At 45.8% G+C, this 17,794-nt stretch overlaps 1 protein-coding gene across 1 annotated transcript in view; it reads left to right on the top strand.

Moving 5' to 3' along the window:
• The window catches only part of PSMD11 (proteasome 26S subunit, non-ATPase 11), a 430,446-nt gene that overhangs the window by 32,573 nt on the left and 380,079 nt on the right, over positions 1–17,794 (top strand). The window contains exon 3 of the mRNA XM_069237974.1: positions 4,742–4,866. Within this exon, the coding sequence (XP_069094075.1) occupies positions 4,742–4,866 (125 nt within the window). The remainder of the gene's footprint in view (positions 1–4,741; positions 4,867–17,794) is intronic.

The following is a 17,794-nucleotide window of genomic DNA, read 5'->3' as shown; positions in this document are numbered from 1 at the left end:
AAGAAGGACTGCCTAGCTGAAAACCCCTGCAGAGGAAGACCAGAAGACGACAACTGCCTTGGCTCCAGAAACTCACCGGCCTGTCTCCTGCCTTCCAAAGATCCTGCTCCAGCGACGCCTTCCAAAGGGACCAGCGACCTCGACATCCTCTGAGGACTGCCCCTGCTTCGAAAAGACAAGAAACTCCCAAGGACAGCGGACCTGCTCCAAGAAAAGCTGCAACTTTGTTTCCAGCAGCTTTAAAGAACCCTGCAAGCTCCCCGCAAGAAGCGTGAGACTTGCAACACTGCACCCGGCGACCCCGACTCGGCTGGTGGCGATCCAACACCTCAGGAGGGACCCCAGGACTACTCTAAGACTGTGAGTACAAAAACCTGTCCCCCCTGAGCCCCCACAGCGCCGCCTGCAGAGGGAATCCCGAGGCTTCCCCTGACCGCGACTCTTTGAATCCTAAGTCCCGACACCTGGGAGAGACCCTGCACCCGCAGCCCCCAGGACCTGAAGGACCGGACTTTCACTGGAGGAGTGACCCCCAGGAGTCCCTCTCCCTTGACCAAGTGGAGGTTTCCCCGAGGAACCCCCCCCTTGCCTGCCTGCAGCGCTGAAGAGATCCCTAGATCTCCCATTTGACTTCCATTACAAACCCGACGCTTGTTTCTACACTGCACCCGGCCGCCCCCGCGCTGCTGAGGGTGAAATTTCTGTGTGGGCTTGTGTCCCCCCCGGTGCCCTACAAAACCCCCCTGGTCTGCCCTCCGAAGACGCGGGTACTTACCTGCAAGCAGACCGGAACCGGGGCACCCCCTTCTCTCCATTCTAGCCTATGTGTTTTGGGCACCACTTTGAACTCTGCACCTGACCGGCCCTGAGCTGCTGGTGTGGTGACTTTGGGGTTGCTCTGAACCCCCAACGGTGGGCTACCTTGGACCAAGAACTAAGCCCTGTAAGTGTCTTACTTACCTGGTTAACCTAACAAATACTTACCTCCCCTAGGAACTGTGAAAATTGCACTAAGTGTCCACTTTTAAAACAGCTATTTGTGAATAACTTGAAAAGTATACATGCAATTTTGATGATTTGAAGTTCCTAAAGTACTTACCTGCAATACCTTTCGAATGAGATATTACATGTAGAATTTGAACCTGTGGTTCTTAAAATAAACTAAGAAAAGATATTTTTCTATATAAAAACCTATTGGCTGGATTTGTCTCTGAGTGTGTGTACCTCATTTATTGTCTATGTGTATGTACAACAAATGCTTAACACTACTCCTTGGATAAGCCTACTGCTCGACCACACTACCACAAAATAGAGCATTAGTATTATCTCTTTTTGCCACTATCTTACCTCTAAGGGGAACCCTTGGACTCTGTGCATGCTATTCCTTACTTTGAAATAGCACATACAGAGCCAACTTCCTACAGGTAGGAAGTCAGGTAGCACATACAGGCCCAAAACAATATGGGTTCCTCAGAACAAAAGGTCCTTGCAGTGATGCACAGTGGGGGCAGCTCAAGGAGCGGCTTTTGTAACACGTATGCCCCTGGACCTCATAAAGGTACTGTAGCTGCACAACCCTCCTCATGGCGTCTTTCCACCCTCACGCCCGAAAGAAAACCCTTCCTCCTGTTCTAGAGCTGGTGTACACGTTTTTAGAAAAAAATATATATATTTCCTTGATTTGTAAACTTACCATGGCTATTCTGAGGAAGGTGTTGGCGGAGGAAGTGTTTCTTTCATCCCACATTTTGTGGGCATTTTTGTACTCGTGTGCTTTATCAAATTTGAATGTTTCTTTTAATTGAAATTGAAGGTTTAATTTTTATAAATTGAGAGCGTTTTAAGTTCTTTTTAGTTGGTCGCTCGTCAAATGTAAATTCCAACTTCCAATCGGGTGTTGTTTTCTTGTATTTGATGCAAGTGGTGTTAACTTCTTTTTAATCTGATCTCGGACTATAACTACCAGGAACAGTTGGACAGCTTGCACCTTTCACCAGTTTTCCACAGGTATCTCCTCAGATACGCTTGGTTGGAGATTAAAAACGTTGCTAAATGCATTTCAGATAAAGATATTGGGGTGCATGTTATTGTGACCTAAAATTGTAACTGCTCAAAACATCATTTGAAAGTCATCTGCTTAATGTTGTGTTCTTGCTAGGAAGTTGCCAGAAATAATTTCCTATTGTTCAAGGAGAAAGCAAGTACTTTTTAGGTCTCACCTACTGACAGCTTTTGTGCAACATGCCTAAAAACACTGACAAAGCCAATAGATCATATTTAGGCCAAACCTATTGGCTTTGTCAATTCTTGTTATGAAATGGTTAGTAACAGTAGTGCTTCCAAATGACTCTCCTTTTCTGTGGGTAACCAATGAAAAGGCATCTAAGCATCTGATACGCGATCCAGTTTCCGAAGATTGGAAATAAACCTCACTGCCAGAATCTGGATCGATTGAAGAGATTTAGTTGGAGGTCCTTAATATCAAGCATTGACAATAGAATCTTCAGTTCAGAGGAGAGTTTAACACCGTTGCCTTATATTCATCATCACTCGACTGCATGAAAAAAGTAGTACCCCGAATGTGAGCTTGAGGTCATCCAGTCAAAAGGATGGTAAAGAAGATATACTCCACGGGAGGGAGAAACGCAAGAAGAGGAAGGAAAGCCATCGATTAAGAAGCAAGCAAATGAGAATGATGAGCATGCCAAGCAGTGGTAAGCAATGAATTTAACTGTAAGCCTACTGTAGATTTTTGATAGGGTCCACAAGAGGTCTTTTGCAACGAGACTGGTATAGTACATCTGTAGACGATCTGTACTAAAGGCCAACCATATCTTTCTAGTGTTGAATGAGGCAGTGTGCTTCTGAGCAGAGATTCTCTCAGTAAAGTTCCCCGTCACGAAAGAGTAAATGAGGTTACTTTGTTATTTTTTAAATGCAAAAGGGGTGCTATGTTGCTCTCTTGTTTTGCAGTTGCTGAATAGTTTCATTCTCTCTACCTAGCTCAAGAGGATTACTTTGCAGGATGTTATTTCCATGCTTTAAGAAAACGACTGCTTGGCAACAGCCTACTTGCCTAACAGTTATTTCTGTATTTTGATGTTTTCAAAACATTGGAATTGCCTTTACTTTCATACAATGCAAATGTTATCAGTGTTCTATACTATTGTTTAGAATAGGCTGCTTGGCGATTGTTTGTTGATAGTGGCGGCATATTACTTGTACTCTCACTAGATGATTTCTTGTTGATAGGAGTTCATTTCAGCAAATCCAGGGTTCAACCAGTGCACATTGTTCTTCTCCGTAATAATATGCATAACCGAATAACTCACCTTCTTGGAGTTGAAATAGTAAGATCCCTTTCCATTTAGGTTGTCATAATTGTGAAGTCTCCACTAATGTAGATGAATCTAGTATTGAGTGCCATTCAGAATAATAGGTATAGAACGTTGAAACCTAGTGGAAAAACGTTGGAAAGATAATGTATGAGTAATACTCTAACAATAAGCTGGTTTACCTTGGTATCCAGTCTTGTTCTCTGAGGATTGTTTCAGAAAGAGTTCGGGGGTGATGGGTTAAAAGTAGAGGGATTTGCAGAGGATAACATCACGCCTGTGTTAAAAAAAAAAAAAAAACATGCCCTGCTTTCAGTTTCCGGAACACTATCATCTTCTGACCTCCCTTCCTGTGTTAACGTTGTTGAAGTCAGTGGCGAGAAGCCACTTTGCTTCCTCGAGAGCACTAAGATTCTCTATCTCTGGCAGACTCTTTTGCCCAAGTTATGATACAATAACTACCTTGGTCACAGCCATGGATGAAATGTAGTCCTAACTAACATAGCAGGTAAACACTTTTGCTATTTTTTGTTTCCATATATTCAGAGTTCTGAAGAAGGCTTTGCCATTTCTAGAGTTTTGGTACCAGTCGCTTCTGCGGTCATGCTCCGGCTAGCCAACTTTGCTGCATTCCCCTGTGGTGTTTATATCTTCCCAAATCAGTTGCATGATGATCTACTCAACTCTTCCCTAGCCCTGGTTCTTGTGCACATGCTATGAATTCTGAACCCAAATATTGTTTGCTTCAGTATTCTTTTCCTGCCCCCAGTGTTTACTCTTCTTTCATTTTTCAGTGAAAACGTGTTATATTAAAGCTCAGGGATAGGCTAATTTATTGAAACCTCCAGAGACGGCTCAGTCGAAAGCCTTCCACTGATTTGTTTGTTTAATCTAGGTGGTTTGAGCTTTATAATGGTTTCACTTACCCTTAACTGACAGCTTCTGGAGTCCTCAAAAACAGCTAAAAGACTAGCTCCTCTTAAACACTCCATGTCTTTTGATGCTTTATTCTTGAAATGAACACAATTGCACACTGGTAACTGACTTGTTAAATGCTGTAGAATGTGAATTTTTAAAATGCACAATCTTTAGCCAGAGAATGAATTCACTTTAAAACATGCCCCATCAGACCCATGTTGTAAAATGTTGACTTAAATGTGTAATGGTAGGCTGTTTCAAAGTCCTTAGTGACTAGTAGAAAACATATATTATTGTGGTAAGCATGGTGAAAGCTGTGTGGCTGGACACAATCCACTCTGTTCTGTTTAAAGATGTGCCTGACTCCAGTGGTGTTGAGTACCCTTTTTTCCAAAAGTGAAATTAATATGAGCAAACTGGATGCCTCTTTAGATTTCTTCTACTGCTTGGTTGTGTACACTGAAAACATTGTGAATTTTTATTTGCAGAGCTCGGGGGACTCCTGAAGTATGTCCGACCTTTCCTGAACTCCATCAGCAAAGCAAAAGCAGCCCGGCTTGTCAGATCTTTGCTCGACCTCTTTCTGGACATGGAAGCAGCCACAGGACAAGAGGTAAGTTGGGACTGACAATGAAGGGCTAGCTAAGCAGCATGGTGTCTTTAACTAATGATAATGGAGACTAAGGCATCTGCCCTAAACATTGACCTATGAGAGCAAAACAGAACTGATGAGTTTTCAGCACTTGACTGACTGCAGATCTCTTGGCTTGATATGAATTCAAATTCGTGTGAATTCATGTTCATCAGCAGATTACACAGTTAAAGCTGAGTTTTTGTTTATAAAGGTGATTATATAGAAATGAAGTTCTAACAGTAGATTACAAGCAAAGAATGGTACAGACTACCAAGAGCTTGACAGTGGGCAGATGCAAGAATTCACTGATATACATATAGTGCCATGGTTTGCCATCATTCTGTAATGTTCTTAATCTATACAAAGCAATCAGTTGTGAGCTGATTCCAACTGTGTACCCTCCCGACATTGTAAAGAAGTGTGACTCCTAATAATTGTTTTCCTAATGTTTTGTGAACCATGTGTGCATCAGGTATTCTTTGTTTGGCAACAGATAGCCACTATCATTTTTATCAAGCATTATTCTTTGACAGCATCTGTTCTAGAACTTTTGTGAGTTGTTCTGTGGTTTTAGTAATGTTTGTGTTGTGATGAATTCTGTAAATGTTTCAATTGTGGTGGATTCTGCAACGTATATTTTGCATGTCTGTCTTTATTCTCTATTGGATCTGAATCCTCCTTTGTGAATATATTTATAAACGTGTACCTCCTGGGCAGTGGCTGGATAATTAATAGATTGAGGTGGTACAGCATGCTCAGGCGCAGACTTGGTGTGGCTAGATTTACTGCTCTGTAGTTGAGTAACAAGTAAAAATGCTCCTGGTTCTGGGAGACGAAGGTGTAGGTGTTTTACCACAATCTTGTCGGCTAAACCAAGTTATAGAGCAGTGGATAAGGTGGATCTTAGTTGAATCTTGTCTGTGCCAAAATGTTTGTTCTGCCCTTACTCAGTATTGTCTGAGGCCTGGCTGTCCGTACAGAAGGCCTGGTCTCTTAAAATATTTTGCTTCACTGTTACTGCCATTTACATTACCATGTGGCATATACTTCACATGTTTGTGATCATTTGTTTGGTAGTCCGACTCCTATCTGTGGTACTGTGGTGCTTCCAAGGTGTAGTGATGAGCTTTAGTGACAGAACAGTGTAACCCCTCCATTCCCTCTTTACATTCTAACCATCCCCCCGTCACGTTACCCTGAAATTATTGCGGTCACAGCTAGTAACTTTCCCAAGCCACAAAGGAAAATGCAATCTTTTCGGAGAAAATATGAACTGACATATATCTCTCTTGCCCCTGCTTTCACTTATATTTGTATGAGTAGTGGTGTGGAGGGAAGAGGGATCAGCTTGCCTTTGGCTCCTGTTTTGCTGCAGAATACTTATGTGCAAAGTAGGAAGTACACAGAAGCCTACTGCTCTAGTTTTCCATGGCTAGGTACTGTGAGGCTCATAAAGACAATGAAGCACACATTTTGTTAGTCTGCCCAAGCTAAATTTAGGTATGTACTCTATTCTAGGCCTATCCTTCGACATTGCACTCTTGTGTAGTCAATGCACAATGGCCAAACAACTAGGGCTGTGTTGTATGGAACATAATAGAAGATGTAAAAAGTTGTGTCTCGCATATAACACCTGTCTTGTGCGAGTACTGTTAATGTCAATATTGTCTCCTATCTGGTATGCATATTAGGATCTCAACAATATATTTTATGTTTTATATATAGTAGTAAGTGTTTAATGGTATGGCTCTTAATCATACAGACTTACCTGATGAGGTTAAGGAATGCTGCTTACTCAAGTGTGTCATATCTTTATTTTCTCTGAGGCCGTTCTTCAGTGACTCACTGAGTGCTGAGTTGCATTATTGATTAACTTCTTTTAGAGCATTCGATTCTCAAAAGAAACACTCAAGTGCAAGATGACGTTTTCTTTGACTCTAAGTATCTGTACTGTTTAACACAACTCATTCACATTCTCTATCAATATTAAAACCATCTTCATTTCTTTTATTCACACTTATACACCTCTTCGATCTTCTGAATGTGAGTTTTATATCTTCATTAGCGAAGGCAGTATTAATATTTCTGTGCTCACTTTTACCATAGGAACCCATGTGAAAAAAGACTATATGTAAAATAACCTAAAGCTGGTTTTTAAATGTATTTGTGTGCACTTAGTGATTGACTAGGTGCTTTTAAAAGTGAGGCTAATCCTGTTCTATTTGAAGTATGTTGGATTATTTTTAAAGCTTCAATAAATCTCCATATTAAGTCCTGCTTTAAAAACAGTGAAACTGGTAGCTAATTTTACAGGAACCTGTTAGGAAGCTACCAATAAACCAAAATAGGTCTCTCTTGGGTTGGTTGAGGTCATTCATAATCATGGCATTCAACGCTCTAAATTAGTGACCATATTTCTCATTCTCTTGAAGATGACCAGGATTTTGCAATTCCTGTTCGGTATGAACCATTTTTCATCAATACAAATGATCAAGAATTGATTGTTTTAGAGTATCTATCAACTTGTAATGAATTGTAGTCTCTGTGTAGTGTACATTGTTTCTAGCAACTAATGTGAAAACTGCAGAGTATTCTTAATATTTCAGCATTCCTCCACCCGTTGCATAACCAAGTTTCTTTTCTGATTGAATAGCATTTAACCATGGAACATTTATTGGTGGTGAACCTCTGATTTACCATGCACTACTTTGTTTTTCATATGAAGTTAATGGGATCAATAAATATTCTTGTAACTATATGTGCTATTATGTTTACTTAGCATTCTATCATTCTCTGCATTCCATACAATAATACCCAGCCAACTGTTGATAGATGAGAGGGACCTCTCGGGAGTGTCGGTCCTAGGGAACTCAAAAAAAGGATACAAGTTTATGTACCTGGAAAGTATGTAGTGGCCCATGGACGCTGCAGCAGAGCCCCCCTATGTAGTGCATTAGGTCAACAGTCTAGTGAAGGCATCTACTGCTTCATGTACCATGAGCATGTATGTATTCCACACAGTGGCCTCACCATCTCCTCCCCTGATGTGTAAGTCCCGCATCATCACATCCACCTCCAGCTGTCAATCAAGGGCGGTTGTGCAGCCTTCCATGCTATGGCTATAAGTTGCTTGAAGAGGGCCATGGCAAAATCTGCCAGTTTCAGGTAATGTTTAGGGTGTTTTGTATGCTTAGTACTGCCAAGGAGACAGTACAGGGAATTGAGGGGGAGCTGTATGTCTATCAATGTCGGTATGTGGTCCATGATCTGGGCCCATACCTGTACCAGCAAGGGGCAGACCCACACCATATGATGAAGGTCGCGGGGACACACTGCTGCCACCCCCGGGAACATCTTATGCAAGTAAGGTAGGTGGAGTAAGGTAGGTATGATGAAGATAATTAAATTGGGTAAATTTCAAGCGAGCATTGCAGGATGCTCACTTTACCTGTTTGAGCGCCATCTCCCACTGGTTGGGTGACAGAACCGTCCCCAAGTATGCATCCTAATGGAGTTTGCTGAGATGCACAGTGTTTGCATCAGTGGCTTATAGTGCTGCATATAATACTGTGATTGCCCTTTGTACCTGTCTGTGTGTCAATATACACAGTAACCCAAGAAGTAGGATGGGGGTCTCCTGTCCTACCGCCCAAGTATCCCTGATCGCCAGAACTAGGGGATTGTAGGAATTGTCCGAGTCCCACACCCTGAGTATCCTGCAGATCCAGGAAAGAACATAGCTCCTCACACAAGTATAGGCCTCTTTTACAAGTTACCCCAGTTTGTTGGCTAGGCGTCTGTTCATATGTTTCCTGTTGTTCTCTCAGGTGGTGCATACTCCACTACCGTAGCTGTGGGGCATAGGGTGGCGTCCTTTGCCTTGGCTGGATATATCTGCTCCATCAGAGTTTGTGGTTTGTGCTAAGCTGCCCATTCCCTGGGTGGGCCACCTGACGTTGGCAACCACTCTGGCAGCCCCCGTCCCTCAGCTCTCCCTCATTCTGCACTCTCATAGCACGCCGCCTGCCAGCCAGCGCATTGGCCACTGCAGTTGAGCAGATGTGAAGTACAACTCACGATCTGGCACCTCCAAGCCCCCTTGCATCATCTGTATAGCTACTCGTTTTCGCGCTCTGCCCCATATTAGTCAAAGTAATCTTCTTAATTCAGCAAAGAATACCCTAGTGGGAATCATGGATATCGCGGCAAAGAAATAAAGTAACTGTGGGAGTATTCTCATTTTCGCGATAGAGGTGCGACCCATAGGTGACAGAGGCAGTTGTGTCCAAAAGCAGACAGAATTTCGCAGGGATGTCAGCACCCTGCCATGATTAACATTGAAAAGGTCCCTGAGTGATACATGTTCACTCCTAGATATTGGAATGTCTCAAATTGCCAGGGCAGCCGCATGAGATTAGGTACCTTCCCCTTGGGCAGGTCAACCCTCCAAGAGGCAAGACACAGGACTTCTCCAATTCCCTTGGAGACCTTTCACGGTTGCAAAGAGATCAAGGAGGGCATAGAGATCCGACAGGCTGTATTTGTGGTCCCTCTGGTACACCAGGACATTATGTGGGGCCACCGCTATAACCCAGACAAGGCCTCTCACTCACATGAGGGAGGCCACTGGCTCCATAGCCAGGGCAAAATTAACGAGAGAGGGAGCAGGCCTGCTGGGTGCCCCTGCTGATGGCAAATTGGTGTGATGCTTGATTATCTGTGCACATCCGTGCCTGCAGTCCCACGTATAATAGCCACACCCAACGTAGGAATTCGGGCCCCATCTCCATCCCCTACAAGGCCAGCAGTAGGTATTCCACTCCAGGGTGTCGAAAGCTTTCTTAAAGTGTAGGGAGACTGCCACCAGCAGCTCCCCTGACCTTGCAACTGCAGCCATGATGTGGCACAGCCTGCAGATGTTAGAAGAGGTGGGGATGAATCTGCACTGGTCGGAATGCACCAACTTCTGCATAACTAGGAGCAAGCGATTCGCCATGACAATACTTAAGATTTCGTAGTCTGTTTAATATTGACAGAGGACGGTATGAGCTAACCTCTTGGGGGTCCCGGTCTGGCTTTGCCACACTACTATAAGAGCTTCGGATAACGTGCACCCCACACAGTTTTGATACAATGACCTTGCATGGCCACTTTCATGGCATTCCATTCAGTGCTCTTGGATCCCGTGGATCCCTCATTCTCTTTAAAATAATGAAGGTGAGCACCAATAGTCTCCCTATTCGCTGCATCCAAGAGAGCCTTCCCCTGCAAGTGCAAGGTTGATTTCGGTGCCTTATCTCCCTCCTCAGGGTGGCCTAAACGGCAGACATCATGTAGTTGTCAATTCTATCCAATGTCTGAAATGCTTGGTCGCCTGCATGTCCTGTGTCCAAGGCATGGAGGGAATCAAATGGTCAAAGTCAGTGTTGTGCACACAGTTAAATCCCCCCACCCCCAGAGTAGGCACCTAGGGGTCTTTGAGTAGGGCAGGGGACATGGAATGGTGAAAATCCCCCTGATGTGTGTTGGGTGCATCTAATGAAACCACTGATAGTGGACGCCCATCCAGAGCACTCTTCAGTAGTAGAAACTGGCCCTCTGGGTCAGCCAGCGCCGTGTTCTGCTGCTGCTATCCAAATAAGACACCCCCCCCCCCCCCCTCTCCCTCGGCGTATGCAGAGTTCTTGGTGCCAAAAACCTTCCTTGGTCAACCAAGTCAAGTTCAGTGGCTGTAAGGTACGTCTCTTGCAAGCAGGTGATGTGTATGTGCTTATGTCTGAGGTATGTTTAAATTTGATGTCAGCATATAGGTGTTGCTATATCTTCTACATTCCATGTCAAGGCGTTAGCCATATCACAATTGCGTTGTCCCCCCCCCAATCTGTCAGCATACTTATGCAACAGTTGTGACTCTTTACTCCCCTTTAGTTCCTTGTTGCTGTTTTGTCCCTGATAAACTAACCAAATAGAACATAACAATAACTCCCACTCCCTTGGCTTGAACGCTAACAGGCTTCGTGCCAGAAGTCCCACAACTAGTAATGAATTACCTGCAATGTAGCAGTTATGCTGAACAGTCCACACACAAGTCCTTGGAGGGTCGGGCCTAGCAATAAAAGAGAAACAGACCAGTGTGGCTCCATTGTGTACAGGCCCTCAGTAGTATTCCTCCGCCTCCCAAAAAGCACCCCAGTGCATTATAGACCCCTGTTGTCCACAGGGATGGCATTCGTCCATCCAATGAATCCCTGCTCCCCTCCCCCACCCCCTTCCCCAAATTCCCCCCCTTTCCTGCACCAGGTACAGAGCATTCACCAATATGTATAAGGACCCTAATTAGACATCTACCTGCGAGGTGATTTTACTGAGGCAATAGTGGAGTCATGTGAGGCTAGGGAGCCAACCCTTGGAACCTGTTAGCTCCATGGAGCGCAACCTCCACCACCGCCTTCGCTCGTTCTTTGGAAGCCTGCTCATGTGAACAAGGTCTGTGCAGGTGACAACGGTGTTTGGGGTCTCCCATCGGACCATCCTCGCAGGTCTTCAGCCTCTGCTTCCAATAAGTCTTGAACTCCTTTAGAGCTCAGCTAGTCCCAGGCCTCGTCAGGTGAAGTGAAAAAGTGGGTCGTATCAGCCTCCTTTACTCGTAATCTTGCAGGGAAGAATAAGGCATATTTTAACCCCAATTTCTGCAGTTGTATTTTCACTGTTCCAAACGCGTTGCAATGCTTCTGAATCTCAGCAGTATAATTGGGTTATACCGTGATACCATGGCCCTCTGGAGCACAGGGGCCCCTACGTCTGGAACAGCTGCAGAAGGAGATCCCTCTCCCTGTAACAGAGCAGACATGTGATCACCAAGCACGGAGGGGAGGGGTATGTCTGGGTGGCACCATGGCCGGCGGGCGACCAGGAACTCAGTCTATTTTCTCCACTGAAAAGTCAGTACTGTTTGAGTGAGCCACTGCTCCAGGAAGAGTTCCATGTTGGGGCCCTATAGGAAGTTGGCTCTGTATGCACTATTTCAAAGTAAGGAATAGTATGCACAGAGTCCAAGGGTTCCCCTTAGAGGTAAGATAGTGGCAAAAAGAGATAATACTAATGCTCTATTTTGTGGTAGTGTGGTCAAGCAGTAGGCTTATCAAAGGAGTAGTGTTAAGCATTTGTTGTACATATACACAGGCAATAAATGAGGAACACACACTGAGACAAATCCAGCCGATAGGTTTTGTTATAGAAAAATATATTTTCTTAGTTTATTTTAAGAACCACAGGTTCAAATTCTACATGTAATATCTCATTTGAAAGGTATTGCAGGTAAGTACTTTAGGAACTTTGAATAATTACAGTAGCATATATACTTTTCACATAAAACACAAATAGCTGTTTTAAAAGTGGACACAGTGCAATTTTCACAGTTCCTGGGGGAGGTAAGTTATTGTTAGTTTTATCAGGTAAGTAAATCACTTACAAGTCTCAGGTTTGGGTCCAAGGTAGCCCACCGTTGGGGGTTCAGAGCAACCCCAAAGTTACCACACCAGCAGCTCAGGGCCGGTCAGGTGCAGAGGTCAAAGAGGTGCCCAAAACACATAGGCTTCAATGGAGAGAAGGGGGTGCCCCGGTTCCGGTATGCCAGCAGGTAAGTACCCGCGTCTTCGGAGGGCAGACCAAGGGGGTTTTGTAGGGCACCGGGGGGGACACCAGTCAGCACAAAAAGTACACCCTCAGCAGCGCGGGGGCGGCCGGGTGCAGTGTGCAAACACGCGTCGGGTTTTCAATGGTTTTCAATGAGAGACCAAGGGATCTCTTCCGCGGTGCAGGCAGGCAAGGGGGGGCTCCTCGGGGTAGCCACCACCTGGGCAAGGGAGAGGGCCTCCTGGGGGTCACTCCTGCACAGAAGTTCCGTTCCTTCATGTGCTGGGGGCTGCGGGTGCAGGGTCTTTTCCAGCCATCGGGACTTTAGGTTCAGGCAGTCGCGGTCAGGGGGAGCCTCGGGATTCCCTCTGTAGGCGTCGCTGTGGGGGCTCAGGGGGGACAACTTTGGTTACTCACGGTCTCGGAGTCGCCGGAGGGTCCTCCCTGAGGTGTTGGTTCTCCGCCAGTCGAGTCGGGGTCGCCGTGTGCAGTGTTGCAAGTCTCACGCTTCTTGCGGGGATTTGCAGGGGTCTTTAAATCTGCTCCTCTGTAACAAAGTTGCAGTTCTTTTGGAGCAGTGCCGCTGTCCTCGGGAGTTTCTAGTCTTTCTTGAAGCAGGGCAGTCCTCTGAGGATTCAGAGGTCGCTGGTCCTTTGGAAAGCGTTGCTGGAGCAGGTTTCTTTGGAAAGTAGGAGACAGGCCGGTAGGTCTGGGGCCAAAGCAGTTGGTGTCTTCTTTTCTTCCTCTGCAGGGGTCTTTCAGCTCAGCAGTCCTCTTCTTCTTGTAAGTTGCCGGAATCTAAATTCTTAGGTTCAGGGGAGCCCTTAAATACTAAATTTAAGGGCGTGTTTAGGTCTGGGGGGTTAGTAGCCAATGGCTACTAGCCCTGAGGGTGGGTACACCCTCTTTGTGCCTCCTCCCAAGGGGAGGGGGTCACATTCCTATCCCTATTGGGTGAATCCTCCATCTGCAAGATGGAGGATTTCTAAAAGTCAGTCACCTCAGCTCAGGACACCTTGGGGGCTGTCCTGACGGGCCAGTGACTCCTCCTTGTTTTTCTCATTATCTCTCCTCGACTTGCCGCCAAAAGTGGGGGCTGTGTCCAGGGGGCGGGCATCTCCACTAGCTGGAGTGCCCTGGGGCATTGTAACACGAAGCCTGAGCCTTTGAGGCTTACTGCTAGGTGTTACAGTTCCTGCAGGGGGGAGGTGTGAAGCACCTCCACCCAGAGCAGGCTTTTGTTTCTGTCCCCAGAGAGCACAAAGGCTCTCACCACATGGGGTCAGAAACTCGTCTCTCAGCAGCAGGCTGGCAGAGACCAGTCAGTCCTGCACTGAACAATTGGGTAAAATACAGGGGGCATCTCTAAGATGCTCTGTGTGTGCATTTTTTAATAAATCCAACACTGGCATCAGTGTGGGTTTATTATTTCTGAGAAGTTTGATACTAAACTTCCCAGTATTCAGTGTAGCCATTATGGAGCTGTGGAGTTCGTTTTTGACAGACTCCCAGACCATATACTCTTATGGCTACCCTGCACTTACAATGTCTAAGGTTTTGCTTAGACACTGTAGGGGCATAGTGCTCATGCACTGGTGCCCTCACCTATGGTATAGTGCACCCTGCCTTAGGGCTGTAAGGCCTACTAGAGGGGTGACTTATCTATACTGCATAGGCAGTGTGAGGTTGGCATGGCACCCTGAGGGGAGTGCCATGTCGACTTACTCGTTTTGTTCTCATCAGCACACACAAGCTGGCAAGCAGTGTGTCTGTGCTGAGTGAGGGGTCCCCAGGGTGGCATAAGATATGCTGCAGCCCTTAGAGACCTTCCCTGGCATCAGGGCCCTTGGTACCAGGGGTACCAGTTACAAGGGACTTACCTGGATGCCAGGGTGTGCCAATTGTGGAATCAAAAGTACATTTTAGGTGAAAGAACACTGGTGCTGGGGCCTGGTTAGCAGGGTCCCAGCACACTTCTCAGTCAAGTCAGCATCAGTATCAGGCAAAAAGTGGGGTGTAATTGCAACAGGGAGCCATTTCTTTAGAGGCCCTCTGTTTTCTCTGGGAACCCCAGGGAGTGGACATAAGTAAATCTCACGTGCCCCTCTGCGCCTTCAGCTCTCGACTTGAGTTCCTGGACCTCGGCCTGCAGGGTCTTCAGCTGGTCTTGCATCCTCATCAAGGTGGGTCGAAGGGAGGAGAGTGTGGATTCCACCTCATCCACTCTTGCCACCACCTTAGAGTGGTTAGCCCGTAGAAGACCAGTTTCTGACTGGATATCGCCAAGCTCTGTGTCCATGGCTGTTTTGGAGTCCTGGATTACTTGGAGGACCTTATCAAACATGCCTGTGTGCTTCTCGAGCATGGCATCCTGTTGACAAATCAGGTCTGGGGACAAAGGCCCGGTTGTCTTTGGTTGAGCCATCTCCCTGTCAGCGCCTTTCACCTCACCCTGCAGGCCAGAATTAGCAGTCTTAAAAGCCCTAAATCACTGCTTCCAGGCTTTAAGCCAAAGGGCCAGAAATGACAACCTGGGCACCATGAGGGTCCTGAGAGACTAACAAATGGCAGCCCCCCTTCCTAATGTTTCAACCGTGGTATAGCCTCCAGCCATGAGAAGACCACAATGAAGGCTCCAATACACCATGGAGATGTCATCCCACCAAAAGAGAGGCCTCCTCACCGTAGCTCCCCCTTGTTCCTGGGAGGTACCTTTGTGCCCCATTGCACCCAGTCCTCACAAGCAAGGAGCCCCTGCAGAGTGCTTAACTCTTAAAGTGAGCATGTGTCTCCTGGCGTCACCCTCAGTCCAATTATCTCTGGGAAAGAGCAGTTCTAATGCTGGACACGTTTTAAGTGATCCCTCCAGGAGGCCTTCCCTGGCCACCACCACCCACTGCCTGCCGGTGAGGGAGAAAGAGCTGGTATTCCAAGGTGGCTCACCGCTCCCAGTTGCTGACATTATATATGTGTGATCAGGGAAGGAAAGAGAAAGCTGCCCTTGCTCTGGGAGCAGCTAGATGCTGTTCTCAAGATGCCCAGGACCAGGACCTCGGCCATCTCCAAGTTGTATTAGGCCTCACAGGTCCTCCCCCTTGTGCTGACCGGATCTTGCATCCACCTCTGTCACTCCAGCCTGCCTGTAATCACTTGATCTCAGCCAGCAGGCATTTGGGGGGAGATCCAATATACTCGCTGGGTCCAGCAGGCATCACTTCATTCATCCAGTGAGCCATCTATCTCCTCTGGCCCTTCTAGAGCTTGTTCCCGGGCCACTCCTCTCTTCCGCTTCATCCGAGGCTGTGGCAGCCGGCGGGAGCCTATCTCCCTGGGCGGATTAGTGCAGGATATGCGGCGATGGGCCCGGTACACTGCACTACGGAGCCTCACACCGAAAGGCAACCGACCACTTTGCATCTTGGCCACACTCCCTACACAGCACAATTCCTCTTCCCAAACCAGATTTTTACAGATATGCAGTTAAATATTTGTATTGTAGACTAAGGATTTAGGGGTGCCTCACTTAATTTTCAGATTAATATCCCTTACAAAGTTGCAACTTAGATGACTTCTCACATATTAACAATACATTACTACAAAGATATGAGAAGTGAACGAGGAAATTAGTACAAATTTGGCTTTCTAGCTTCAACCCCACCAACGAAATGTCTGTGCATTGCATGTGAATCTATAACCGATTTGTGTGTGATAATTCAAGCAAATTCTGTACGCAGCCAACATTTTGCTGCTTCAAAAATACTAAATGTGATCCACCAAGTTGTCTTGAGATAATGTCATCAGTGTTTTTAGACACAACACAATCCATAACTGAATAATATGAAGTCTTCTGTAAAGACTGACCAGACTCTAAACAGTGACAAAATATGCAGCCCACTTAATCCTTGTCCTGAATTTTAATGACCATCTTTCCCCCAGCACTGATGAATTCACAGTTCACAATCTTATCAAGGGGTTTAACTGAACACCATTGACTGGTACCTTTTTATCTTCACCACCTATTGTCTCATACCAGCGGGCACATGTTTAAGGTTGGCTACTTAAACACTAAGTGGTGCGACTTGGTGAGATGAAAACATTCTTGTCTATCCTACTCATTAAACTATTTTCTTACTCCTATATATTAAAGACAATGTTCCATTATTCAGAAGGGTCGAAGTGAAATGCCTGCACTATATTCTGGACTTCACACACCTGTATATATTCTGGCTCTTATTCTTCTAGAAATAAAGAGCAGAGTCTTGTTGCATTGTGGTATACTAAAACAAAAGAGGGAGTAGGAGGAGAAAAAACAGAGCTTACCCTCCTAAATGACTATGTGACATGACTTAAAAGTCCGGCTTAAAATAAAAGGAAAGCCTCCACCGAGGAAAACAGGAAAATGCTGTCCCCCTCCCCCCCCCCCCCCCCCCCCAAAAAAAAACCTGACCCACCAGGGTTACCGTGGCGGGACGAGGTGTGCTGCGAGCAATGGATTACGGATTCCCCCCCCCCCCCCCCCCCACTCCCCCCCCAAAAAAAACCTGACCCACCAGGGTTACTGTGGCGGGAAGAGGCGTGCTGCGAGCAACGGTTTACGTGCGAGCACTTTTTTTCTTAAACTATATAACCTTCTTCACGGAGATGGAAGGAAATAGATGCTAAAGGTAAAGTATACTGCACATATCTCATGTGGTGACATCAAAGTATTGCATTGTGAATTACTGGTTCTGGTATCATGGATCCAATCTGGCTCCGAATAGGTTTAAGAGCACGAGTGTCATTTTGGCGGACGTGTAACTACAAGCACCCCCCCCCCCCCAAAAAAAAACCCTGGTGGATCTATGTTAGCAGAACCAGTCATTTACAATACAATACTTTGATGTCACCAGACTAGACAGGTGCAGTATGCTTTATCTGTAGCATGCAAGGGGCTTGGGCAAATTTTTCCTTTTAAGAGTGGCACCCGGGAGTCTCTTATGCCGCATGCCTTGCTGTAGAGCGTATTAGGTAGCCGTGTTCTGTGGAAAAGGAACAATACTCATAATATACGCCTGGCACTATGTGAAAATTAAGTTCTCTTTCACCTGTGGAGGTAATTTGAGGTACATTTGCAATAGCTGCTCCTTTTCTTATTGGGAGATAGGCCTAGGGAGTTTTGATCTTCTAGTGTAGGGCTTCACTATTGTGACTTGTTTATTCTAGGCATTTTTTATGTTTCATGGAGTTCATCTATATTTATTCATTTATAAAACAGTGTATTTTGCATGATAAT

This window comes from Pleurodeles waltl, chromosome 6 (genome assembly GCF_031143425.1).
Source record: "Pleurodeles waltl isolate 20211129_DDA chromosome 6, aPleWal1.hap1.20221129, whole genome shotgun sequence".
Taxonomy (NCBI): domain Eukaryota; kingdom Metazoa; phylum Chordata; class Amphibia; order Caudata; family Salamandridae; genus Pleurodeles; species Pleurodeles waltl.
The sequence above is the reverse complement of the archived record's forward strand: the minus strand, read 5'-3'. Positions and strand labels throughout refer to the sequence as shown.